A 27,272-nucleotide genomic window follows, 5' to 3' on the forward strand; every position below is an offset into this window, starting at 1 on the left:
ATGTGACATAGTCCTATCTAGTAAGAAAGGTCAAGGGCTTTTCTCTCTCACACACACACCACATGTATTGACCATCCATCTTTATTATTTTACAGACAGAGAATGACACATTGCACAAAGCATTATAAAAAAGAATACAAATCAAAACGACTAGCATCAAAACAACAATACAAAAATATTATTACACAATACTTCTGTGGTACTTCTCTTGTCATGACTCCATCATGCAGCAACAAACCAGATACAGTCTCTAGGCAGCCCGTGCCTTTCATCTCCCTGTACCATCAGTGAAACAATAGACAGATCCTATAAAATGGAGAATTTGGTCTCCATATTTGTGCAGTACCCCTGTATAGTCTTATACAAAGTGCTAGCCCTATATGAAGAATAAGGTGTGTCTATAAGTACTTACTTTTGAAAATAGTCTGAACAGAATGTAGAAAAACTGCATATCAAATATAGGATCATGCAAATAAGCATTTTCTATAAGCACCATTATCTGTCCAGACATATTGTGCAAATTCATCTTTTCAAATGTATTCCACATCACTGAAATTACTATTGACAATTTCTCCTTCTATTGCAGTATCATGTACTCTCTACTTCACAGACATAGCAGTAAATATAAATATAGACAGCATTCATTCTTCAGATGATGCAATACTGCTCTAGTGAAGCTACATTTATATAGGAGAATATCTTCCAGTACAACACTCTATGTAGTGTGGACATACCTGATGTCTGAGTTTCTAATAACAAACAACGGGGTAAAGAGATCAGAGTAAATCTGCATCATCATAACACATAAACTGATAATATCACACAGTAATATAATACAAAATCCTGTTGCCTATGTTCAGCCTGTGTAGATGGTCCCACGGTGTGTTAGAGGGTGTCTTTAGTTTCTAGGCTAGGGTGCAGGATAGGCTGGTTGGATGGGGATGGGGGAGCTTAGCCAATGTCTATGCGTCTCACTGTTGCTTAGTGACAACCCAGCCAGTCCTTTGTAATCTCGCCCAGTTTGACGATCTTCAGGCTACTGTCATCCATTTTGAAGTAGTGGGCACCTTTGAAGAAGTATGTGTAATCTGGAAAACACAAACATTATGATGAGAGACAAGGTACATCAAAATCATCACATTCAGTGCATCAAATATATATCTAATTTCACCTTGAGCAAGCCACGAGGCCTTACACACTAAAAGGGAACATTCTAGCTAGTGTAAAATATGGCCCCTAGAAGCTTATATATTTTTAACACATTATCGTCTCAGCCAGAGGAAGAGGACATGATGATGTCACTCGTCTCCTCAGTAAAAACACCCAATCAGGAATCAGCAGTGGAGGAGCTCAGGCTAATTAGCATGAAGACAGAGGCACCTCTGTGAAGCAGCACAGGCTGGCTCTATCAAACACAGTTTCTTAGTAGGGAAGCGCTGCGTGTGATGTATATGTGTGTCAGAAGCAAGGGTATAAAAAAACCCTGGTTAACTGCTATAGACTTAAGATTTACCTCCTGTGTTATACTACTCTCTCTCCTTGCTCTCTTCCCTCCTGCCTCTACTCTCTCTCCTCCTGCGTCTACTCTTTCCTCCTGCGTCTGCTCTCTCTCCTTGCTCTCTCCTGCGTCTACTCTCTCTCCTTGCCCTATCTCTCCTCTCTCTCCTTGCTCTCTCTCCTTCTGCCTCTACTCTCTCTCCTTGCCCTCTCTCCTCTCTCTCCTTGCTCTCTCTCCTCCTGCGTCTACTCTCTCTCCTTGCTCTCTCTCCTCCTGCCTCATCGCTCTCCCTCTCTCCTCCTGCCTCTATTTTCTCTCCTTGCTCTAGCTCTCCTCTCTCTCCTCGCTCTCTCCCCTCCTGCGTCTACTCTCTCTCCTTACTCTCTCTCCTCCTGCCTCTACTCTCTCTCCTTGCTCTCTTACCTCCTGCCTCTATTCTCTCTCCTTGCTCTCTCTCTCTCTCCTCCTGCGTTTACTCTCTATCCCTGCTCTCTCTCCTTCTGCCTCCTCTCTCTTTCCTTGCTCTCTCTCCTCCTGCCTCTACTCTCTTTCCTCCTGCGTCTACTCTCTCTCCTTGCTCTCTCTTTCCTCCTGCGTCTACTTTCTCTCCTTGCTCCCGCTCTCCTCCTGCGTCTACTTTCTCTCCTTGCTCTCGCTCTCCTCCTGCGTCTACTTTCTCTCCTTGCTCTCGCTCTCCTCCTGCGTCTACTTTCTCTCCTTGCTCTCTCTCTCCTCCTGCCTATCGCGCGTGCAATGATGTGCAATAATGTCAGAGGGAAAAAAACAGTGTTGGTTGTTTGAAGTAATGTCTTTGTAATATCTCAAACAGACGTGGCAGTTTCACCACTAAGGATTCCAGCTTTAAGGCCAGGTGCCAGTTCATAATGAGAGGACTGGCTGGGTTGGGTTGGATTCTAACTGCCAGGAATGTAAGCCTGTAGCCAGTGGTGTGTCAGTACAGCTCAGACTGAAGCAGGAAGCAGTGCTACCTCCGTGTTCACACAGGCCCCAGCTACCTCTCTCTCTTCCAGTTGACATCTCTCTCTCTCTATTTCTCTCTTCAGTAGATATCCCACTGGGCACACACTGGTTGAAGCAACATTGTTTCCACGTAATTTCAATGAAATTACATTGAACCAACGTGGAATAGACGTTGAATTGACGTCTGTGCCCAGTGGGTATCTCTCTCTATACCCCTCCTCCTCCATCCCTCTCTCCCTCCCCCCTCTCTACCTCTATCCCCCCTGCTCTGTGTGTGTGGTGGTGTCGCTCTAAGCGATGGACAATAAAGTATATAATATACTGTATTGTATTCTAGTATGCTTACCAATGCCATTCAGACTAAAGGCAGAGTCAACGTCATCTGGGATTCCATTCCAGGAGTCAGCGATGAGCTTGGGGAAGCCAGGGTCCATCTTCTTCTTGGCTTCATTGTACCTGGAGGGGCATGATAACACACAGAGGTCATGACGTCAATGTTTAGTAATGATAAAGTTAAGTACATGATACTATGTTACTCTGTTAAGTACGAGTAGATTGGGCCGTTTTGGTTGACAAATCACAGCTGTCAACTCAAGTGCAGTCATGCAAGAGTTAAGTACATCCAACAGCAGTACCTTACATGATCCCTGTATTAAGTAAGAGCAGAGTGAGCTGTTTTAACAGTCCAGTGGAAGGTAAGGACCCTAATTAAAAGCACACATGGCTCAGCACAGCAGCACACAGTGACGTCTATAGAATTAGAATGACAGTGAATTAAAGTCATTCTAATTCTATGACGATGTCATCGTTACAAGCCCGAGTGGATCAGACACAGGCTTTGGTAGGTGTTGTGTTGTGGTGACTCACCTCCAGAACTTGTCTCCAGCGAACAGGTAGGTCTTCTGGCTCTTTCCGAAGGAGAAGGCTGCGTCAATGCCTTTCAGGTCTGTGGGCAGGCCTATAGAGGAGATTCTCTTGGGGTAGCCTTTCTCTATTTGGTCCGCATTGAAGATCCACATCTCATTGCCTATAGGAGAGACAGGAGGGGAGAGATGGCAAATGAGCACAGGTCAAGTTGCTCACAGGGAAGGGTTTGCGAGGATAGAGTTTCTCTAAACTGTTATCTTTTTATTAGCCACAGAGAGACAATGATCATAGGAGTTGGCAAGACAGCACAAACAGATCTGGGACCGGGCTAATATAACGCTACATTTGATCATATCTTGTGGTTAGGGAGGACTGGATAAATTATTGAGGAAATGTGACTCATAGCTTTACAATTTAAGGGCTGGATGGAAAATAAATGGTTCTGTTCTACAAGGCCAAGCATAAATCTTCTTAAATAGGGACACTATGTTTTGGAAGAGCTCTGATTTCACGGTCTTATATGAGCTGGAGCTTTTCTAAAGTAGAATGGCATGCTTCTACAATGCATGGCATGTATTATAAACCACTAATAACTACCTACAGCACTAATGTCCAAAATGTCCAAACCACATACTAGCAGTATACTTGACAGAAATACTAAAAGACACACTTATGATTCTCCTAATGTTGAACTTCTTAGAAATAGGATGTTATTTACTGGAAATTGTCACAGCCGTTTAACAGTGATAGAGAGAGGAAACTGCCATGAAAATGTAATTGTGTGTTATATGCAATGTCTAAATCTGGCTTTTCTACAGCCTCTGCATGATGAATCAACGCTCAGGGTGGGGACAGACAGCCCATCTCAGTACGGAGCGCAGTTCACAATGCATGTATGCGTTGTGGCTGCAGCAACCCTGGTTTGAATCCGGGTCACGGCATTGCGATTCATAATGTAATGGCAAAAGGGGCTGTATTTTGAACGAGTTACAATTTACAGTGTAAATAAGAAACTCAACAACTCTTCCATTTGACAAAGTCCCTCAACTCATTGTAGGTTAATGAGTTACGTTAACAGATGCTTTCAGAGGTTCTTCACCTATTTTGTCCCCTGTAGCTCAGTTGGTAGAGCATGGCGCTTGCAACACCAGGGTTGTGGGTTCGTTTCCCAACGGGGGCCAGTATGAAAAATGTATGCACTCACTATCTGTAAGTCGCTCTGGATAAGAGCGTCTGCTAAATGACTAAAATGGAAATGTAGACCTATCGTCTCATCATGGTTGTTCTTGTGACAGGTAGGCCTACATTTGCTGCAGCATAGCCTATGCTACAGTAATATAAAGACCGAATGCACGTCTAATTTACCCATCTACATCAAGCTTTCGGGAGTCACCTTGTTTTTTAATCGTAAAGATTTTAAAAAACAAAAATGTATTGCAGCTGCTGCTTTTTTACAGTTTTTTTCCGATTGCTAACAAGCATTGTTCAATACTGCGGATACATGTGCAAAACTCTAAATACAGTTATCACAACAACACTCTATGAACCTGTGAATCATTTGTCATTGCTTTGACACAAAATGCATTCAATGACAACATCTTTCAAATTACATAAATACTTGTCTCACAAAAACACATTTACCAACAAAACTCTATGTATCTACAGACTATTTTGTAAATGTTAAGATACAGTGGCTTGCCAAAGTATTCACCCCCCTTGGCATTTTTCCTATTTTGTTGCCTTACAACCCCGCTGGCCTCCTTAAAAAACGCTCCTTAGCTCTTGGAGTCCCATGCAGGAAAAGCTAGACTAGAATATCTTGCTGGACAATAGACAATTATACCAATAGACAATTCGAAGAGGTACGCAAGCTCTTTTTTTGCTGAATGTTAAATTCAGCAGCCAATAGAACTCACGGGTAGTTTGAAAGTAGAGTGAATGTGCGATGGCGGTAGGCTATAGCAGTTATTTATTCAGACCCATAACCATTCAATCTTTGTGAAGAGATGTGAAAGCCTTCTGCATCTAATTCTAGTCCTATATTTTTCAAGGATGTCATTAGAATGATGAAGATAAGGACATCGAAACTTATTTCATTTAACTGTTGAAAGCAAGGAAGGAATGAAGCAACAATAGAGAGAAAGAGGAGGTAGGCTAATAACATCAGGGGAAATATTATGAAAGGTATATTATACAAATAGGCCCTTTTTTTCTAAATCTAATTCGCTAGCCTGTACTTGTAACTTTGTAGGCCGCATGTGCTGCACCAGAATCACATGTTCTATTCTGCTTTATCATGGTTTGAACATGTGCGTAATTCCAGTCCATATAATACAGTATAATACAATACAGTAATACAGTTCACACTCAAAAAGATTAGCCTACTGGAGCTAGTTTCATTTATTTACCCAACAGACCATATAGCTAGCTACATCTATGGGCTTTTATGTTTTTCTGTCGTGCAGTAGCCTGTATTTACATTTACATTTTAGTCATTTAGCAGACGCTCTTATCCAGAGCCACTTACAATCATATTTGTATTAGATAACGGCACAATTATTTGGGCTTTTCTAGGCTTAGGCTCATTAAATGTTGTTAATGTAGGGCTCATAAAATGTATTTAATATATGGCTCATCAGGCTCAGGTAGCATCAGGTTAGAATTTTCATGCTGATCAAAGCTCTAATCAAATCCAGACATATTTATATAATTTATAATGCTTTTGAATTACACTTCCGGTTATAGCGGGAAATACTGGGTTACCCGGGAGAAAAGTGATTTATTCTCGGGATGGAACGTTTGTAAAATACAGGGAAAATATTCAACCCTAGTATGTACAGTGGGGAAAGAAAGTATTTAGTCAGCCACCAATTGTGCAAGTTCTCCCACTTAAAAAGATGAGAGAGGCCTGTAATTTTCATCATAGGTACACGTCAACTAAGACAGACAAAATGAGAATTTATTTTCCAGAAAATCACATTGTAGGATTTTAAATGAATGTATTTGCAAATTATGGTGGAAAATAAGTATTTGGTCAATAACAAAAGTTTCTCAATACTTTGTTATATACCCTTTGTTGGCAATGACACAGGTCAAACGTTTTCTGTAATCTTCACAAGGTTTTCACACACTGTTGCTGGTATTTTGGCCCATTCCTCCATGCAGATCTCCTCTAGAGCAGTGATGTTTTGGGGCTGTCGCTGAGCAACACGGACTTTCAACTCCCTCCAAAGATTTTCTATGGGGTTGAGATCTGGAGACTGGCTAGGCCACTCCAGGACCTTGAAATGCTTCTTACGAAGCCACTCCTTCGTTGCCCGGGCGGTGTGTTTGGGATCATTGTCATGCTGAAAGACCCAGCCACGTTTCATCTTCAATGACCTTGCTGATGGAAGGAGGTTTTCACTCAAAATCTCATGATACATGGCCCCATTCATTCTTTCCTTTACACGGATCAGTCGTCCTGGTCCCTTTGCAGAAAAACAGCCCCAAAGCATGATGTTTCCACCCCCTATGCTTCACAGTAGGTATGGTGTTCTTTGGATGCAACTCAGCATTCTTTGTCCTCCAAACATGACGAGTTGAGTTTTTACCAAAAAGTTATATTTTGGTTTCATCTGACATTCTCCCAATCCTCTTCTGGATCATCCAAATGCACTCTAGCAAACTTCAGACGGGCCTGAACATGTACTGGCTTAAGCAGGGGGACACGTTTGGCACTGCAGGATTTGAGTCCCTGGCGGCGTAGTGTGTTACTGATGGTAGGCTTTGTTACTTTGGTCCCAGCTCTCTGCAGGTCATTCACTAGGTCCCCCCGTGTGGTTCTGGGATTTTTGCTCACCGTTCTTGTGATCATTTTGACCCCACGGGGTGAGATCTTGCGTGGAGCCCCAGATCGAGGGAGATTATCAGTGGTCTTGTATGTCTTCCATTTCCTAATAATTGCTCCCACAGTTGATTTCTTCAAACCAAGCTGCTTACCTATTGCAGATTCAGTCTTCCCAGCCTGGTGCAGGTCTACAATTTTGTTTCTGGTGTCCTTTGACAGCTCTCTGGTCTTGGCCATAGTGGAGTTTGGAGTGTGACTGTTTGAGGTTGTGGACAGGTGTCTTTTATACTGATAACAAGTTCAAACAGGTGCCATTAATACAGGTAACGAGTGGAGGACAGAGGAGTCTCTTAAAGAAGAAGTTACAGGTCTGTGAGAGCCAGAAATCTTGCTTGTTTGTAGGTGACCAAATACTTATTTTCCACCATAATTTGCAAATAAATTCATTAAAAATCCTACAATGTGATTTTCTGGATTTTTTTCTTCTCAATTTGTCTGTCATAGTTGACGTGTACCTATGATGAAAATTACAGGCCTCTCTCATCTTTTTAAGTGGGAGAACTTGCACAATTGGTGGCTGACTAAATACTTTTTTTGCCCACTGTATGTAATGTATGTATGTAGGTATCTCAACGGTGGATGACACAACTCAGTCTCCCATACATACAGTACCTGCAAAGAACACAGTCTTCTCCTCCAGTGGGTTCTCATAGGCAGCGTCGATGGTGACGGGGAGCTCAGGCCAGTAGGTGGCTACCAGCATGGGACCTGAAGGCTTGCCCCGGAAGTTGGTTGACCTGAATATGAACCTGATAGAGAGAGCAGAGAGAGGAGTTACCTACTGGTTCAAATCATGTAAGAGAGGGCAGAGGGGAGAGGGGAGAAAAGGGGGGGTCAGGTGAAGGGAGAGTAGAGGGCAGTGGGGGAGAGAGGAGAGTGGGGAAGGAAAGAGGGAACGAGAAGGGCAGTAAGAGACGGAAGAGGGGAATGTAATGGGGAAAGAGAGAGAGGGGCAGTGAGTGAGAGGGAGAGTTTCAGCAGCCCAGGCAGCGAAGCCACAATAGCCTGATTCATTCAGCATCTGGTTCTCGTTAGGACCGGGGTTTATCGAAGCCAGGGGAACAAGACCCATCTTGCCCAGATTTCCAACAGGCAGCTGCATGAGCAACAACAGCAGCAGCAGCTCCCCAAGTCTTTTCCATTGACCTATTTTACAAAGAGCCAAATATTTCTCAGAGAGATAAAGCCTGTTATTGCTTATAAAATGCTATGCAGATATGGACAAAGTAGTCATATGATGATCTGCTATAGCAATCCATTCAAGGTTGAGGTATATTGAATTAGTCCCCCAAAACAGGCCCCCTGACCCTAAATGACACTACAGGAGGAGCATCCATGGGTCACAGATATAGATTTCATTATTTCACTCACTCTTGTCACATTCTGGATGCATATGAATGACACTTCCTGCATTAGATGCAGCCAGAGAGGTTAGAGAAACCTAGCTAGCAGGGTTGCCTGTGTTCAGTGTCTCGATCCCGTACAGGTCCACCTCATCACTAGGCCAATGAACAGTGGGTTCAGTTCAGTGGATTATTCTCCAGACTCCCCACCCAGCCCTGTGCTGAGCCAGTGACTGTAAATAAGGTGCTGAGCACACAGTGAAGTTAGACCACCAGGACATCTTACTCATCCCTTCATGTCCAGATCTGCTTTCCATCACCATGCTGAGTCAGGAGAGAGAGGAGAGAGGGGATTCTACCTACACCAGAGGGATTTGCTCTCAAAATAGTGTTAGCTGGGTGACAACACCTTTAAACTGATGCACACTGTGTCCGGTCTAGTAGCCCTCCCTCCAGTATTACTGTACTGTATTGCATGGTGACTGCCCTCCAGACTCCAGATATTACATTGGCCCACTAGAATGGTGACTGCCCTCCAGGATCCAGATATTACATTGGCCCACTAGACTGGTGACTGCCCTCCAGACTCCAGATATTACATTGGCCCACTAGAATGGTGACTGCCCTCCAGACTAACTTTTTCAAACAGAAATTTGCATCCTGTAGCACTAACTCCAAAAAGTTTTGGGACACTGTAAAGTCCATGGAGAATAAGAGCACTTCCTCCCAGCTGCCCACAGCACTGAGGCTAGGAAACACTATCACCACCGATAAATCTACAATAATCGAGAATTTCAACAAGCATTTTGCTACGGCTGGCCATGCTTTCCACCTGGCTACCACTACCCCGGCCACCAACTCTGCACCCTCCGCTGCAACTTGCCCATGCCCCCCCCCCGCTTCTCCTTCACACAAATTCAGACAGCTGATGTTCTGAAAGAGCTGCAAAATCTGGACCCCTACAAATCAGCTGGGCTAGACAATCTGGACCATTTCTTTCTAAAACTACCGTAGAAATTGTCGCAACACCTATTACTAGCCTGTTCAACCTCTCTTTCGTAACGTCTGAGATCCCCAGAGATTGGAAAGCTGCCGCGGTCATCCCCCTCTTCCAAGGGGGTGACACTCTAGATCCAAACTGTTACAGACCTATATCCATCCTGCCCTGCCTTTCGAAAGTATTTGAAAGCCAAGTTAACAAACAGATCACCGACCATTTCGAATCCCACCGTACCTTCTCCGCTATGCAATCCGGTTTCCGAGCTGGTCATGGGTGCACTTCAGCCACGCTCAAGGTCCTAAACGATATTATAACCGCGATCGATAATAGACAGTACTGTGCAGCCGTCTTCATCAACCTGGCCAAGGCTTTCGACTCTGTCAACCACCGCATTCTTATTGGCAGACTAAATGGCCTTGGTTTCTCAAATGACTGCCTCGCCTGGTTCACCAACTACTTCTCAGATAGAGTTCAATGTGTCAAATCGGAGGGCCTGTTGTCTGGACCTATGGCAGTCTCTATGGGGGTGCCACAGGGTTCAATTCTTGGGCCGACTCTTTTCTCCGTGTATATCAATGATGTCGCTCTTGCTGCTGGTGACTCTCAGATCCACCTCTACGCAGACGACACCATTTTGTATACATCTGGCCCTTCATTGGACACTGTGTTAACAAACCTCCAAACGAGCTTCAATGCCATACAACACTCCTTCAGTAGCCTCCAACTGCTCTTAAACACTAGTAAAACTAAATGCATGCTCTTCAATCGAACGCTGCTGGCACCCGCCCACCCGACTAGAATCACCACTCTCGACGGGTCTGACCTAGAGTATGTGGACAACTACAAATACCTAGGTGTCTGGTTAGACTGTAAACTCTCCTTCCAGACTCACATTAAGAATCTCCAATCCAAAGTTAAATCTAGAATCGGCTTCCTATTTCGCAACAAAGCCTCCTTCACTCATGCTGCCAAACATGCCCTCGTAAAACTGACTATCCTACCGATCCTTGACTTCGGCGATGTCATTTACAAAATAGCGTCCAACACTCTACTCAGCAAATTGGATGTAGTCTATCACAGTGCCATCCGTTTTGTCACCAAAGCCCCATACACTACCCACCACTGTGACCTGTACGCTCTTGTTGGCTGGTCCTCACTACATGTTCGTCGTCAAACCCACTGGCTCCAGGCCATCTATAAATCACTGCTAGGCAAATCCCCGCCTTATCTTAGCTCATTGGTCACCATAGCAGCACCCACCCGTAGTCTGCGCTCCAGCAGGTATATCTCACTGGTCATTCCCAAAGCCAACACCTCCTTTGGCCGCCATTCCTTCCAGTTCTCTGCTGCCAATGACTGGAACGAATTGCAAAAATCTCTGAAGCTGGAGACTCTTATCTCCCTCACTAACTTTAAGCATCAGTTGTCAGAGCACCTTACCGATCACTGCACCTGTACACAGCCCATCTGAAATTAGCCCACCCAACTACCTCATCCCTATATTGTTATTTATTTTGCTCTTTTGCACCGCAGTATCTCTATTTGCACATAATCTCTTGCACATCTAGCATTCCAGTGTTAATACTAATTGTAATTATTTTGCACTATAGCCTATTTATTGCCTTACCTCCATAACTTGCTACATTTGCACACACTGTATATATATTTTCTGTTGTATTTTTTTGACTTTATGTTTTTTTACCCCATATGTAACTCTGTGTTGTTGTTTTTATCGCACTGCTTTGCTTTATCTTGGCCAGGTCGCAGTTGTAAATGAGAACTTGTTCTCAACTGGCTTACCTGGTTAAATAAAGGTGAAATAAATAAAATAAACTCCAGATATTACATTGGCCCACTAGACTGGTGACTGCCCTCCAGTCTGTGACTTTCAATTACATTTCCCTATTCATCTGTCTCTGTATTTTCACTGCTGCCTAAAAATAGGGAGCAACAAAACAAAATGGATGCACACAGAAAGTCATATCCTAATGGGCCCCAGGCTATTGTTATTAACCTTGACATTGGTTGACAGCTCCATAACCTTAGTAGTCTCTATCCTAATCTTTGCTTATTGACTTGAGTCTCCATCTCTCCTCACTCTCTTTCTCTCTCTCTTCCACTCCTCCTCACTCTTCTCTCTCCCTCTCTCTCCCCCATCTCTCCTCACTCTCGCTGTCTCTGTTCCATCTCTCCTCACTCCTCTACTCCATGGCTCTGATAGCTAAACCATCTGGTGACCTAGAGCCAACTGTGAATAACTAGGTACCAAAGTCATCCCACCACTGAAACCTGAGAAACAGCCTAACTGGCCCTCTGAGTCCAAATATCATGCAGCTATGGGTTTGGTATTGTAACTCCTCCATAGAGTTGTAGGATCTTAATTTGATCACTCTTTTGTTTAAGATAATTTTCCTGCACAGCAGCGTATTCAAGTTTTTAAAATGCTTCTAAAAAGTGTGTATTTTCCACTTTAACATTTCAGACTTGATTTGCCCTAACTTAAAACGTATCAACCCCTACAAAAAATGGCCATTAATTATAATCCACATTTCCTTTTGCTGCAGGATTATTTCCCTGCTCTAGCAAACTGGCTCAAATTAAGATCCTACAGCCATAACTCCCTCCATAATGGCATTTCCATCCATCTGAGAGATCGCTAACATTAAAAGATAGCTATAATTATGGGGTGTATCATTGAATATGCGTCATTGTTAATGATATCATGGTAAAACTCTAGAACTAGAACACTGCAAATCATTTTGAATGAGAAAAGGATCTTGCTGATGAGGAAATGGAGAATCTCTCCAGAAATCCTCAGGTCCAGTGTCTTGTCCACAACAAATCACTGTATAGGTATTCTGTGAGATTTTACCATTGTGGCTGGATATCTTGTGGATTTGGATTCTCTAGGATGTTTAAGCAGCAGACAACAGATGATATCCCTAAAAAATAACCAAACTAACCCAATCAAAGACATGACTTACAGGCATAGTCACAACATTTCTAAACTAACTATTGAGAGAAATTCTGCCGTTAAAACCAGACTCCGGTTTTAATTGGCAGGTCCTCCCTCCTTTACCAGTTAATGTTACGTTGACACATCAACCAAACACGACACAGTGTAGTTTATAGTCCACAGAACAGCCTTCAGCATGATGTTTGTCCCTGCTCGCTGGCCAGGGCTGAACAGTGTTAAAGCATGGTGAACCACAGTGAGTGAAGACTTAACTCTTAACTAAAGCAGGATTCTATGAACTAAAGCAGGATTGGTAAGCAGGATTTGAGGGTGGTTTCCCCCCCAGTCCCAGATTCAGGGTGGGCAGTGGGGGGGGGGCAGGCAGGCTGAATGACTGCAGTTATTCGAGTCAAAAAAGTATACTTGTTTGCTTTGGACACCGTTCCAACTCAGCCATGACAGATATATAGTAAAGCTCACCTTAAAACTGTGAAGGCAAAAATATGTGGCGGCAAAGTCTGAGAAGGAACATATAAATGTCCAACGAAACCTAAACTTGCTATTCAGTCACAATTTTGTAATTTGGATTGCTTGCAATAGCTTATTGTTTGGGTTGAAACTGTTCCTGAAAGAATTTGTTCCAGACAAGATTAGGCTGTTGTGGTAAAGAGTTCATGTTTCAGAAGGAAAGTACACTGAGTCATGGATAGTTGAAACTGAACCACACCACTCTCCCAACAGATAATGTAAGATGGAGAGATACAGAAAGTCTATTCCTCTTCTCCTTTTCTACACTACATAGGACAATCCCAGTTAAAGTCTGTATCCTGTACTGTACAGTAGGGTCTGGTTTACAATCCTAATAACAGGCAGCCATTTTGGTTTATCATAGTTGATCCAGGATTGTGAGGGTGTTTATTATTACCAGTTGTTTCATAACTTTATACTGATCACAGCATGGGATAAGCATTCAAGCTTAGACAAATTGAAATAACACCACCCCCTTCATTCAAACAAAGCAACTGATTGCCAAGAGAAAATAATGCATTCTGAGACCAAACAAAGCCCCCTATTAAACTACCCATTGTTTGTGGTGAAATGATTTAGTAGTGGATTGTGAGGTCTAACTTGTGGACTCTGGTCTGCTCCAATGACTCTAACCACAGAGTCTAAAATAGGAGTCTTGGGGTTATATGTTCATTCTGCCTGTTTTCAGATTGGCTACATGTTTTTTGAGAAGACCAAACAAAAGTATATTAGCTATTATAAGAGAACAATACAATAAAAAACAGACACAGGCTTGTAAGACTTATGACTTCAACAAGTTAAATGTTGCATGTTCCAACCATTGCAGATCAGAAGTAATAGAATCCCCAGTAAATCATTTACCTGTCCTTGAAGAAGAAGGTCTCTCCTCTGATCTGGGCAATAGCATCAAACACCACAGGTTCATTACAGATGTCCATAGGAGTGACTGGGCCCTGGGTGGGAGAAAGGGGCTTGTCTGTACCAGGACCTGAGAGGAAAAGGAGAGGCAACATGGTGAGAGGAAAAGGAGAGGCAACATGGTGAGAGGAAAAGGAGAGGCAACATGGTGAGAGGAAAGGAGAGGCAACATGGTGAGCATTGAGTAGATGATATCTCTGAAAATGAGATCTATATCCTTCAACAAGGAGAAATCCAGTTGTTATCTGCAGGACATTCACCAAAGTACTCTGGTTATGAACGGCGGGTGAAGTCATGGTTACACGTTATTTGAAAGGTACCTACATAAATACTTCATAACACATTCATAACCCATACATGCTGCATTTATAAGCAGTACATAAGAATTTCAAACTGACCATACAGCTCCTGAATTCCCTTGATGTCGTCGTTGGACAGTCTGAAGTTCTTGGTGAAGGTGTACATGGGGGCCATCAGAGCACCAGGGTCCTGGGAGTGCTCCAAGCCCAGGGCATGGCCAAACTCATGGGCCGCAACCAGGAACAGACTGTAGCCTGGACAACACCAATAGGAGTGAGAGATACAGCAACACATATTCAAAGCGTAACAAGTCAAGTTATATTCAGGTGAATGAGAATGTTTTCCATGTTGGGAAATTCCTGTTGACCATTTCCCCTCCATTCTGCATAGACAATGAATGATTAAATACATGAATGAATAAAACAGATTAAAAATACAAATGATTCAAATAAATAACCATGAATTGTCATTGTCCACTAAACTGCTAAAACCACCTACAAACAAACATAATGTCAAAGGTCATCGATTACACATTTACCTTGATCAGGACAGAAGCCCCACTTGCGGTCATCGTCGTAGCTCTTGGTGGAGGCGCACCACATTTTGCCGTCGCTACGTCCAGAAGCGGTGCAACTGTCATAAGTGTCTCCAAGGAATGTGAAGGGGAACACACAGGGGGAACCCTCAGAGTTTCCTCCCACAGTGGACATGGCTGCATGGGTGAACAAAAATACATATTTCAGGACCAAATTGACTTTTCTTTGTGTGCCGATGAGGTAGTGCTTAAAGTTATCAACTTGATTTCGGTTGAATTGCTAAATGGATTTGCTTGAGAAACTGCCATGACCTTAATGACATTGACATCGGATGTATTTTGTATCTACAGTATATCCAAATCAAAACCAAAAACCACTCTCTAAAAAGTGGCTTTTCTTTTCCTGCATGATAATATTATATCTGGGGTCTGGGTTGGTACAGCACAGCCATGGGCCTGTGTGGTTTTTGAAGCAGGCTGTTTCTTATTCAGTGCTTCTTACACACAAGACTACATAGCACGCCAGCATTCCCAACCAATTAGAACCAGATGAAAACCTCAGCCTTAACCCCCCCCTCTCTTTCTCTCCCCAAATCCCTCTCTCTCACTCTCCTGACTCTACCCCCAACCCCTGAGCCACTGACACAATGGAAAATAACACCCGCCAGCAGCCACTCAGTAAAATACTTTTACCGTCATTCAGTAGACTAGCTGCTGCAAGATTGGAAACCACAGGTCTGGAACATTCTAACATTCTGCTACACCAATACATGGAGGCATCAGCACAGTACAGCTTGACTGATAAATGCACGCACACACGCTAGTGATGGGCGGGTTGACTCATAACCCGCAGTCCCGGGAGGATGGGTTTAGGGTACATTCAATATTGTGTTGCTGAAGGGTGGGTGGGTGGCGGGCGGGTTGAATAAAGTGAAGAAATCCATTAATGTATCATTCTTGTGCAATTTATATAGGCTACATTGGGGTTTTTCTTTCATTATTTTAGGCTATCTGGTATGAGTGCATAAGCCTAAGCTTTAGGGCTTAACTGTATGTGTGCCAAATAGCCTACACAGCCAATCAACAAATAATGCTTTTGGGAACGGGCAGAATGCCAAATAATGTTTTTGGGAACGGGCAGAAAAAGTTAACGTTAATCCACGGAGGCAAAAAGGACATTGTCGAAGTTTAATTCAATAAGACAAAAGCTGCGAAAGGAGAGTTGAATATAAAGAGGAGGGAGGGTCAGAAAAGTAATGTTTGGACAAGATTTGGTGAAGTGGTAAAAGAGGATGATTGCAGTGCCGGCTATGTTATGTGTGATGATTGTGAGGCGCTATACAAATTCGGGACTTCAAATAGGCCTATGGCATGTCAAGGGAACTGTAGCCTACTGTTTAGATGGGTTAAATGGAAACTGAAATCTGGACACTGATTGTAAGTCTATAACCTCTCACATAGCCTCAATAATAACTCCTGCAGAATTAAGCAGTTATTGCAGTAACAAGCAAAATGTAGACTTAAATATGATTTTTCTTTCTGCATCTTGAGAGAATGTAATGCTAGATACAATCTGTAGAGGTGCTGTCTTCATCATAAAAGCTGATAGTATAGTACTGAAATCTTATCAGAAACACGTTGGGTCATTTTCACAGCTTTGCGGGTTAGGGTTGGATGCGGGCCTCAGATTTTCACTTTATCACATATAGTCGGGCGGTTGCAGATGGGTTATTAGCAATTGCGGGCGGGTGAAGAAACAGCTGACCCTTGCACCACTAACACATGCTAGCACGCACACACTAGCACATAACCTGGCTCAAGTATAATCCTCAGATTACGGTTTCCATGCAACAGTTAGATCTGTTGGATGGATCAGTGCCCTTAGCTGTTTGGGTTAACAAAGCTGATGAGGCTCACATGCTATAGGGAGGGAGAGACCCCTTCGGGCTTGGGCAGTATGAACTGGGAACCCACCTGTTTCAGGGCAGAACCCGTAGGACTTGTCATTGTCATAGTTCTCAGTCGTAGCACACCAGCGGTAGCCGTCGTCACGCCCCTGAGTGGTGCAACCATCATAGGTCTCCCCTTGGAACGTGAAGGGGAACTTACATGGAGCTCCGTCCGCGTTTCCACCCAGGGTGAACAGCACTGTAACACAGGAAGACAGAGTTGAAGGAATTATCTATACAGAGTTTACAAGTTTCCAGAATTTACTAAAATGCCATGGCAGTTATGCTGAGCCTGAGTTTGAGTGATTTCACAGATCCAATCTTAAGCTAACTGAACCGCATTATCATTCTTTGTCAGGGTGTTACACATCCACTCTGTCCAGACTAAAATGTTTATCGCTACAGTATATCAACAGTCTATAAAACTATCAACAAGATAAATGTTTCACAAGACTTCACTGAGTACGCCATTTTCTCAAGATCAAGGGATAACCAGTTAGGACGTTTCATAAGACTGTTGGTCTCATATGAGTCTACTGTAGGCCTATATGTATCAGTATGTCTTTGCACTCATTTATGGTGAGTCTATACCCTAATGGCAGTACCATGGACATCAACACAAACAGACAGACAAAAGGAATGATGAAAAGCTTCATGAATCTGGCCAAGCAACACAGAGAAGAGGGAGTACTTTATGACCCAGAAAACAACACTAGTTTCCCAGAATGGACTCCCACCTGGTCTCAGTCCAACAGCAACACAGCTTCTTCTAACTAATCACAAACCTCTCATCTGGAGTAACTCCTGGCCAACTCCTGGTCAGAAACTATCGCTAAAACACCACAATAGAAGTTCCATGAGGGACTGCTGAATGCAACACTCTTAACTTTTGACACTCCATGTAGATATAAAAATGTATACTGTAACTCTTTTGCACAATACATTCACAGGAACTCTTTAGAGGAAAAAGAAAAACAGCCATGTTGGCTCCTACTCACACTCATGGGGACAGAAACCGTATTTGCCGTCGTCGTCAAAGTTGTATGTGGTGGAGCACCAGAGGAATCCATCTTCACGGCCCTGATTGGTACAGCTGTTGTACTCCGTTCCCATAAACATGAAGGGGAACTTACAGAACTCCCCCTCTGCATTACCAAACTTCACCTTCACCACTGTGGAGGGGAGGGAGATGGGGTGGGGGGAGAGGTGATGATCAAAGGAGCTCAAACAGAGCTGTGTCAGATACTGTGTGGTTCAGCGATCTCGATATCATCGGTGAAATGTTAAACGCAAACTGCTTTAAAAACTTGCCATGTATGACCATGAATACATAGGTGATAAGTAAAAACAAGTAGGTTAATAGATTAGATCAGGATGAACTCTTGACATTGTTTACAGACTTTATTTACAACTCAGACAGTACAGTACCTTGTCCTTCTCCCAGGGTCCACTGCTCATCATCATCAAAGTGGGAGTCTCCCCCGGTGCCTGGTCCAGGAGCGAAAGCATGAGCCAGCAGACCATCTTTACCATCGAAGGGGTAGCCATCACCATGCTCTATGGATTCACATAACAAGGTTTAAAACAAAAGGACTCAAGGCACAGATCAGAATACAATTAGAGCATTACTGGATGGATTCATCTCAGAACAGAACTGTCTCCGAAGTAGCTAGTTAGACTTCAAATATGTCTCACAAGACTACAGAACTTGCTGTTTGTTGTCTGTGGTGTTGATAGGTATTTCTTATTAATTACTGTTCTTGTCCCAGACAAGTAGGTCAGCTAGGGTCAGACAGGCCTGAGGCATGGTTATGTGAGTAACTGTCTAACGAGCGGTCCTGATAACCTCCCCAAAGACCAAAATCCTCATCAGTCCACCAAACCAAACCCTGTAAAATATACACTGAGTGTACAAAACATTTCTCTTTCCATGACATAGACTCCAGGTAAAAGCAATGATCCCTTATTGATGTCACTTGTTAAAGCCATTTCAATCAGTGTAGATGAAGGGGAGGAGACCAGTTAAATAAGGATTTTTAAGCCTTGAGACAATTGAGACATGGATTGTGTATGTGTGCGTTCAGAGGGTGAATGGGCAAGACAAAACATTTCAGTGCCTTGGAACAGGGTATGGAAGTAGGTGCCGGGTGCACCGGTTTGAGTGTGTCAAGAACTACAACGCTGCTGGGTTTTTCACACTCAACAGTTTCCCGTGTTTATCAAGAATGGTCCACCACCCAAAGGACATCCAGCCAACTTCACACAACTGTGGGAAGCACTGGAGTCAACGTTTGCCAGCATCCCTGTAGAATGCTTTTGACACCTTGTAGAATCCATTCCCAGACGAATTGAGTCTGTTCTAAGGGCAAAAGGGGGTTCAACGCAATATTAGGAAGGTGTTCCTAATGTTTTGTACACTCAGTGTAGATAGCGTGTGGGATGGTGCCATGAGACAGTGACCTCTATATGTTCTTACTTGAGGTCTGGCCTGCCACGAGAATATTGACTTTATGTGAGACACATGGAACCCAGAGAAAGAGCAATAAGTAACTCACACATAGGCAGGCCTACAGTACTATACGATTAGCAGCACTGAGCACACATCATCTAATCTCGTTTCCAGCCACTTCCGCCCTTTTGCGCAATAGCCGGATGATGAGTAGCCTGGTTAAACCAGACTGAACGAAGGTGAGAGCAGAATTAAGTCTGGTTTAACCAGGCTACTCATCATCCGGCATTGCTGAGGTTTCATACAGTACATTCAGCAGATGATAAAAGTACAAACTGTTATGTAATACCGTACCGTTGCGGCCAAAGTTAATCATGATGTCAGCCTCTCCATCCATGAGGCGGGTGAACTTGAGTGGGGTGACATCACTCCACACTTTGAAGGCCCTTAAGAAGGCGTCATCAATAGTCTCCTCGTCCAGGTCAGGAGAATGGCCTAGAATCCTGAGAGGTGAAACACAGAGAGGAGAGGAAACAGAGGAGAAGACTCATTAAACAGCTGATCCCTGGCTGAAGGTGTGCTGCATGATAAATGTTACATAATGGAATATTACTGTGTGATTGAATAGTTATGCTTGAGGAAATGCACATAATGCAAGCAGAATCAAAGAGGGACCAGTGTGAGCATATAAAACCTTAAAAACGTGAGATTCACCTATGTCAAATTGCAAAAGACAAAAGCTTGTGCACCACACTCTCTTCTATTTAAAAGGACAAAAGCAATAGAGCAGAGGTATCCTAAACCCCCCATCTGGACAAAAAGTCCATCAGTCTTCAGGCCTTGCCTATGACTCATGTGGTTAGAATGCTTCATGAGAGAGTCCAGCCACTAACCCCTGCTATGCGAGTGTGTCTGAGCAGTATAACCCTCTGTATCTTGTTGTTTTGGTAAACTTCTCCCCATCTCTGTTTTTCCCATTGGTACATACAGTGAGTCTGAGTGGTCATGAGGACACAGAAAGGGCTGATGTAAACAACAGACCTTTACTCTCTTCTGAACCTCAAATAAAAAATATCCAACAAGCACTCAGTGTGCAGGAATCTTGGTGTTAGCAGATTGTGGTTGGGTTGGTGGGCAGTACATAGTTGAGGTTTTCATGGCCCAAAACAAACTACAGGGGCTGGAGGAGTCATTTCCTTAGTCATTTCCTTTGCTCAGCAGTCAGCACATTGCACAGCAACATAGGGAGTTATGTGGAGTGCAACCCTATTGCACATGGGGTTCAAAGCCTATTGCACAACTCCCTATACCAAAACACTATTTGGGCCAAACAAACATGTTTTGACCACTGACCTGTAGGTTATGGCGTTTTGCTGCCACTTGGGTTTCCTGTGGAAGAAGTTGTATTGTGCAACATCTGGAACGCCACAGCGGGGCTTCTTCATGATCTCCACCGTCTTGGGGTCGATCTCGCCCGTCTCTTGCAGCGAGAAGAACTTCTGCATCTTCTTCAGGGTGTCCTTCAGCACCATGAGGTTACATCTGTCTTGTGGGCAGCCATAGAACTTGTTCAGATAGTGCTGCAAAAGGGGATAAAAGACAAGCGTATGAGTGGATATAGGATATATTCTGATGCCTTCCTACTCTATACAGTGCCTTCATCCATTTAGACATACTGTATCAATGAATGCATGAACATTTGTGTGCATTACACATCAAAATGTCTCCACTGGGCACAGATGTCAATTCAATGTCTATTCCACGTTGGTTCAATGTAATTTCATTGAAATGACTGGAAACAATGTTGATTCAACCAGTGTGTGCCCAGTGGGTATCCAACTATCAGGTCTGAAGCCAATACATTATGAGTTTCATGAATGATTTGTCCTTTTAAAGTCATTCACAAATGGCAGAATGGAATATAAGTTCTCTATTCCTGAATTTATTGAAAATAACCTATAAAGTAGTTTGAAGCAAAAATCACATTACATTCCCACTTTGAAAAGTTGTTTAAAGAACACTTACCAGAGCCACTTCTTTGTCTGTTTTTGGACTATCGTCTCCTGGGAACTTGATAATGGGCGAGGGGGCTGCAGAGGTTTTCTGGAGAAAGGCGATTAACTGTACCAAAACCACTTTGAGGACAAGGTGTCGGGGGCTAAATGCCGTGTGGCACCCCATCTTTCCCCGGTGGAGAATCGTTGGGTATGTAGTCGGGATGGAGGAAAAACAGTGCGCTTCTGGGCTGGATGTAGTCCTCTTGCCTCAGCCTCTTCTGTTCCTTTATCTTCTCATCAACGGGAAATTCTGCACTGCAACCCAGGTCTGCTAACTCAGTTGTGCTTACACATGCACTTTTTTGACGCTGCTTTACACGGGACGTGTAGGCTATAGACTGCGCAGTCTCCCCAAATTGGGGAACGTCGGAGAAATGTAACCGGATACCTGTTCCAATTACGAGTTTACTGCGTAATTCCAAACCTCCCTTATTTGGCCTCTGTGTTCGGTTTTCTTTGCATTGTAGACTAGGCCTATACGTTGTATTTGCTCATACATTAAAGTGGGTACAACGATTGCACGAATCCCGCATAAATAGTAGATAGATTGACAATGAAACCAAACAGATAGGGATAAATCGCAATGAACACAGTTGTAGCCTAGGCCCTAGCATTAAAATAACTCACAAACGCGGAAAAAAAGAGCGCGCCTTTGTAGGCTACCTGACCCCGCGAACAGAGGCCATCCGCCGCCGGATGGCAGGGAATGCCTTGTAATATAGCGATTCGCGAAAACAATTAACGTGTCACACGGCCTTGCGTTGCATGACATAGCAGGAGGCAAAGTTAAAGGTGCAAATATAGTGGTTTTATTAAAGGATTAGTTGGTAGACAAGTGAAGTCTTCAAAATGTTTAGGCCTACAAACATGCAGGTCAAAGGAAACTGAATTCCTACAAAATCTAAGAAAAGGCATATCTATGCAGGTTCTCCTGCCTCTATCACTTTGCTGACTGACCCCAGGTGGCGAGGTAGGTTGGAGCCTGGTATCGCACACTAGTTACCACAGCCACAAATTCATAAACCCCACCCTTTCCTTCAAATTCTCTTCTTAAAATTGGATTAAACCTAACTTTAAAGTTAACCCTATCATTAACCACACTACTAACCGAATGCCTAACCCTAACCTTACATGTTGACTTTGTAACTGTGGTAACTAGTGGAAACCGCATCCCCATGACCTACAACATGAAAATGAAATTAAAGGAAATATAGCAAACCTCTACCTTGTAAGTGTTAGCAAATGAGCTCCTATACACCGCATTCATCCACTCAGAGGACCAAACAGCAGATAATGACATGAAATAAGGAAAGAGACAAATGTTGCAGCAAGGAATCAAAACAACCACTTTAACAGTGACAACGAAATGGTTAAGTGTGTAGCCCAGTATCGCTAGAAATAGTTAAGTTTAACAAAATGTTAAAACCAATGGAAAAGTTGGAACATGAGTTCAGCAAAGGTCCTCTCTCACCAGGCCCTGAAGTTGAGAGTTCACCTGTCCTATCCTGGCTACAAGGTGAGCACCGCCCCTCTTAAGACATTTCTGATTATGTTAGCAAAATGCCTACAAAGGCCTTAGCAAAAGTACTTACTTAACACCTGATGCTGCAAGGAACAGTACATTTAGGATCCTAGGTCTAGGTCAAATCAAATCCAATCAAATGTTATTTGCCACATGTGCCGAATACAACAGGTGTAGACATTACAGTGAAATGCTTACTTACAAGCCCATAACCAACAATGCAGTTTAAGGAAAAAACAAAAATAGCAAATAATTAAAGAGCAGCAGTAAAATAAAATAACAGTAGGGAGGTTATATACAGGGGGTACCGGTACAGAGTCAATGTGCGGGGGCACCGGTTAGTCGGGGTAATTGAGGTAATATGTACATGTGGCTAGAGTTAAAGTGACTATGCATAAATAATAAACAGAGTAGCAGCAGCGTAAAAGAGGGGTTGGGGTGAGGTGGGGGGGCAATGCAAATAGTCCGGGTAGCCATGATTAGCTGTTCAGGAGTCTTATGGCTTGGGGGTAGAAGCTGTTAAGAAGCCTTTTGGACCTAGACTTGGCGCTCCGGTACCGCTTGCCGTGCGGTAGCAGAGAGAACAGTCTATGACTAGGGTCGCTGGAGTCTTTGATAATTTTTAGGGCCTTCCTCTGACACCACCTGGTATAGAGGTCCTGGATGGCAGGAAGCTTGGCCCCAGTGATGTACTGGGCCGTACACACTACCCTCTGTAGTGCCTTGCGGTCGGAGGCAGAGCAGTTGCCATACCAGGCGGTGATGCAACCAGTCAGGATGCTCTCGATGGTGCAGCTGTAGAACTTTTTGAGGATCTGAGGACCCATGCCAAATATTTTCAGTCTCCTGAGGGGGAATAGGCTTTGTCGTGCCCTCTTCACAACTGTCTTGGTGTGTTTGGACCATGATAGTTTGTTGGTGATGTGGACACCAAGGAACTTCAAGCTCTCAACCTGTTCCACTACAGCCCTGTCGATGAGAATGGGGGCGTGCTCAGTCCTCTTTTTTTCCCCTGTAGTCCACAATCATCTCCTTTGTCTTGAGCACGTTGAGGGAGAGGTTGTTATCCTGGCACCACATTTTACATTTTTACATTTTAGTCATTTAGCAGACGCTCTTATCCAGAGTGACTTACAGTTAGTGATAGCATACATTTTTATTTTTCATACTGGCCCCCCGAGGTCTCTGACCTCCTCCCTATAGGCTGTCTCATCATTGTCGGTGATCAGGCCTACCACTGTTGTGTCGTTGGCAAACTTAATGATGGTGTTGGAGTCGTGCCTGGCCATGCATTCATGGGTGAACAGGGAGTACAGGAGGGGACTGAGCACGCACCCCTGAGAGGCCCCCGTGTTGAGGATCAGCGTGGCAGATGTGTTTATCACCTACCCTTACCACCTGGGGGTGGCCCGGCAGGAAGTCCAGGATCCAGTTGCAGAGGGAGGTGTTTAGTCCCAGGGTCCTTAGCTTAGTGATGAGCTTTGAGGGCACTATGGTGTTGAGCTGTAGTCAATGAATAGCATTCTCACATAGGTGTTCCTCTTGTCCAGGTGGGAAAGGGCAGTGTGGAGTGCAATAGAGATTGCATCATCTGTGGATCTGTTGGGACGGTATGCAAATTGGAGTGTGTCTAGGGTTTCTGGGATAATGGTGTTGAAGTGAGCCATGACCAGCCTTTCAAAGCACTTCATGGCTACAGACGTGAGTGCTTTGGGTCGGTAGTCATTTAGGCAGGTTATCTTAGTGTTCTTGGGCACAGGGACTATGGTGGTCTGCTTGAAATATGTTGGTATTACAGACTCAGTCAGGGACATGTTGAAAATGTCAGTGAAGACACTTGCCAGTTGGTCAGCGCATGCTCGGAGTACACGTCCTGGTAATCCGTCTGGCCCTGCGGCCTTGTGAATGTTGACCTGATTAAATGTCTTACTCACATCGGCTACAGAGAGCTTGATCACATAGTCATCCGGAACAGCTGATGCTCTCATGCATGCTTCAGTGTTGCTTGCCTCGAAGCAAGCATAGAAGTGATTTAGCTCGTCTGGTAGGCTCGCGTCACTGGGCAGCTTGCGGCTGTGCTTCCCTTTGTAGTCTGTAATAGTTTTCAAGCCCTGCCACATCCGACGAGCGTCAGAGCCGGTGTAGTACGATTCAATCTTAGTCCTGTATTGACTCTTTGCCTGTTTCATGGCTCGTCGGAGGGCATAGCGGGATTTCTTATAAGCGTCCGGGTTAGAGTCCCACTCCTTGAAGGTGGCAGCTCTACCCTTTAGCTCAGTGCAGATGTTGCCTGTAATCCTAAGGTGTGGCTTACTACTACATTCATAGAAAAAAAAGGTGCTATCTAGATCCTAAAAGAGTTATTCGTCTGTCCCCATAGGAGTACCCTTTGAAGAACCCTTTTTGGTTCCAGGTGGAACCCTTTTATTTCTAGGTAGAACCCGTTCGAGTTCCATGTAGATCCCTTTCCAGAGAGGGTTCTACATGGAACCCTAACAAGTTCTACCTGGAACCAAAAAGGGTTCTCCTATAGGGGCAGCCGAAGAACACTTTTGGAACCCTTTTTTTTCTAAGCGTGTACCTTAGCAGACTTAGACCTACTAATACTGATTCTTACCATAACCAAAAATACTTTAAAAAAAAAATGTTTTGGTAAAAAATAAAATAAGTGTAGCTTCAAATCATGATTAGAAAAGTAATGTTGCCCTCATGGACTAGGCTGCTAAGCTATATCAAGCACTAATTGCATGTGGAAATGTAATGGAATGTAGTTTATTCTGCTATTTTTCCCACACCTTCTGAGAGTTTGCTGTTGGACCATTTGTTGCTTGGACTCTGATGGTGAAGAGTGGTGCCAATGCCAACCAATGGATGCAAAGTAAGTCATCCTTTAGTCTCTTCACACAGCCGCTGTGCTGATCATGTGCGACTGTCTTTTTATTCCAAAATGTGCCTCTTGGAAAATATATTATGGAAAATAAATGATAATCTTGGAAAGTAAGCAGTCTATGGCAAAACTAAGACAATATCATAATTCAACTGAGGTGGAGACCACACAGCATCTCTTGTGTTGTCATGAAGATTGGAGCCCGACTGATATATTGTCACCGATATTATTGGCGTTGGCCTTTTACCGATATATCGATATCTGATAATCCCACCGATAACCGATATTCAAAAAAGTGAATCCCATGCTTATCTGAATACTTGTGGCCATTCTCATGATGTGTCATTATTGTCACAATGTAAGAAATCACCATTTGAAGCTAATGTCTTGGACAATTGCTATTTTGGATGGCAATTTAAGAGAACTCAGTGTGGAACAATGTCACTTTTGAAACACTGTATTGGCAGATGTATCGGTAAGTTTTGTCCCCCCCAAAATCAATATCTGACATTTTGTATTTATTTAAATTGAAATAGACCAATGAAATCACCAGAGAAAGTCATAAGATATAACCCATTACAACATTGCATACATGGAGGTCCTCTGGGTCTGGGCCAGATTATGCAGGGGTGTAGCTCAGTTGGTAGAGCATGGCGTTTGCAACGCCAGGGTTGTGGGTTTGATTCCCACGGGGGGCCAGTATAAAAAATAATGTATGCACTCACTAACTGTAAGTCGCTCTGGATAAGAACGTCTGCTAAATGACTAAAATGTAAATGTAAAATGTAAATGTATGCTCTAGCTCTAAGCACTCAGTGTGCTGCAATATGAGGTGGAAGGTTGACATCTAGTGGCCACACTGTGTAAATACACTATGTACTGAAAGTAGTGCAGTCGGGACAATCATGGTCAATTATCATGGTGAAATATTTAATTGGGCACCACACAAGGCAACATAGACTTTGGCTAGCTGTCATTATCTCCCTTAGAAAATGTGATTTGTTCAAAGACATGGGTGTTTCTTGACTCATGTTTGCTTCAATACAGTATGCTACTGTACATTGAACCAATGGCAAGCTTACTTGGCCCATATTATCAAGCTGAATTAGTCCTTCTAACATCATATCCATGAGCTGTTGGTAAACTCTAGAATGGATATATAGTAAGTAAGTAGCCTTCCACGACGAGCCTTGGCTTGACCGAGCCGGAGCAGCTCATAGGAGCAGGAGCCTGTCCTGTTGCTGTATCGTTAGGCAGCTTGATGTACAAGTACACCCCCTGGACAGGACACTAGTCTATGGCAGGGCCTTAACCCAATATATCTTCTTAATGCTGAGTGCCAAGCAGAGACACATTGGGTCCCATTTTTACAGTCTTTGTTGTGACTCTGCCGGGGATCGAACTCCCATCCTTCCAATCTCACAGCGGACATTTAACCACAAGGCCACTGAGTTGGTTGGGGCGGCGCACAGTTGGCCCAGCGTCGTCCAGGGTAGGGGAGGGAATGGCTGGCAGGGATGTAGCTCAGTTGGTAGAGCATGGTAGAGCATGGCGTTTGCAACGCCAGGGTTGTGGGTTCGTTTCTCACAGGGG

At 43.7% G+C, this 27,272-nt stretch overlaps 1 protein-coding gene across 1 annotated transcript; it reads right to left on the reverse strand.

The window, feature by feature from the left end:
- Positions 1-65: 65 nt before the first annotated feature.
- Positions 66-21,619, reverse strand: mmp2 (matrix metallopeptidase 2). The gene is made up of 13 exons (XM_041895417.2): positions 21,239-21,619; positions 20,567-20,793; positions 19,568-19,716; positions 18,193-18,321; positions 17,763-17,936; positions 16,790-16,963; positions 14,819-14,992; positions 14,379-14,534; positions 13,924-14,050; positions 7,848-7,984; positions 3,347-3,506; positions 2,826-2,935; positions 66-1,088 (listed from the first exon to the last, which is right to left on the reverse strand). Exons 1-13 carry the CDS (start codon positions 21,392-21,394, stop codon positions 982-984), a joined length of 1,980 nt encoding a protein of 659 aa, XP_041751351.1. The 5' UTR covers positions 21,395-21,619; the 3' UTR covers positions 66-981.
- Positions 21,620-27,272: the final 5,653 nt, after the last annotated feature.

This window comes from Coregonus clupeaformis, chromosome 15 (assembly GCF_020615455.1).
Source record: "Coregonus clupeaformis isolate EN_2021a chromosome 15, ASM2061545v1, whole genome shotgun sequence".
Taxonomy (NCBI): Eukaryota; Metazoa; Chordata; class Actinopteri; order Salmoniformes; family Salmonidae; genus Coregonus; species Coregonus clupeaformis.

Bases quoted from the DNA above. Each gene is read 5' to 3' on its own strand.
- mmp2 (XM_041895417.2), bottom strand. From the start codon at position 21,394: ATGGGGTGCCACACGGCATTTAGCCCCCGACACCTTGTCCTCAAAGTG. The intron at 17,937-18,192 runs GTACTGTACTGT...TCCCCTCCACAG, and splicing joins GACCCTGGGAGAAGGACAAG to TGGTGAAGGTGAAGTTTGGT. The intron at 3,507-7,847 runs GTACTGTATGTA...TCTCTCCTATAG, and splicing joins GAAGACTGTGTTCTTTGCAG to GCAATGAGATGTGGATCTTC.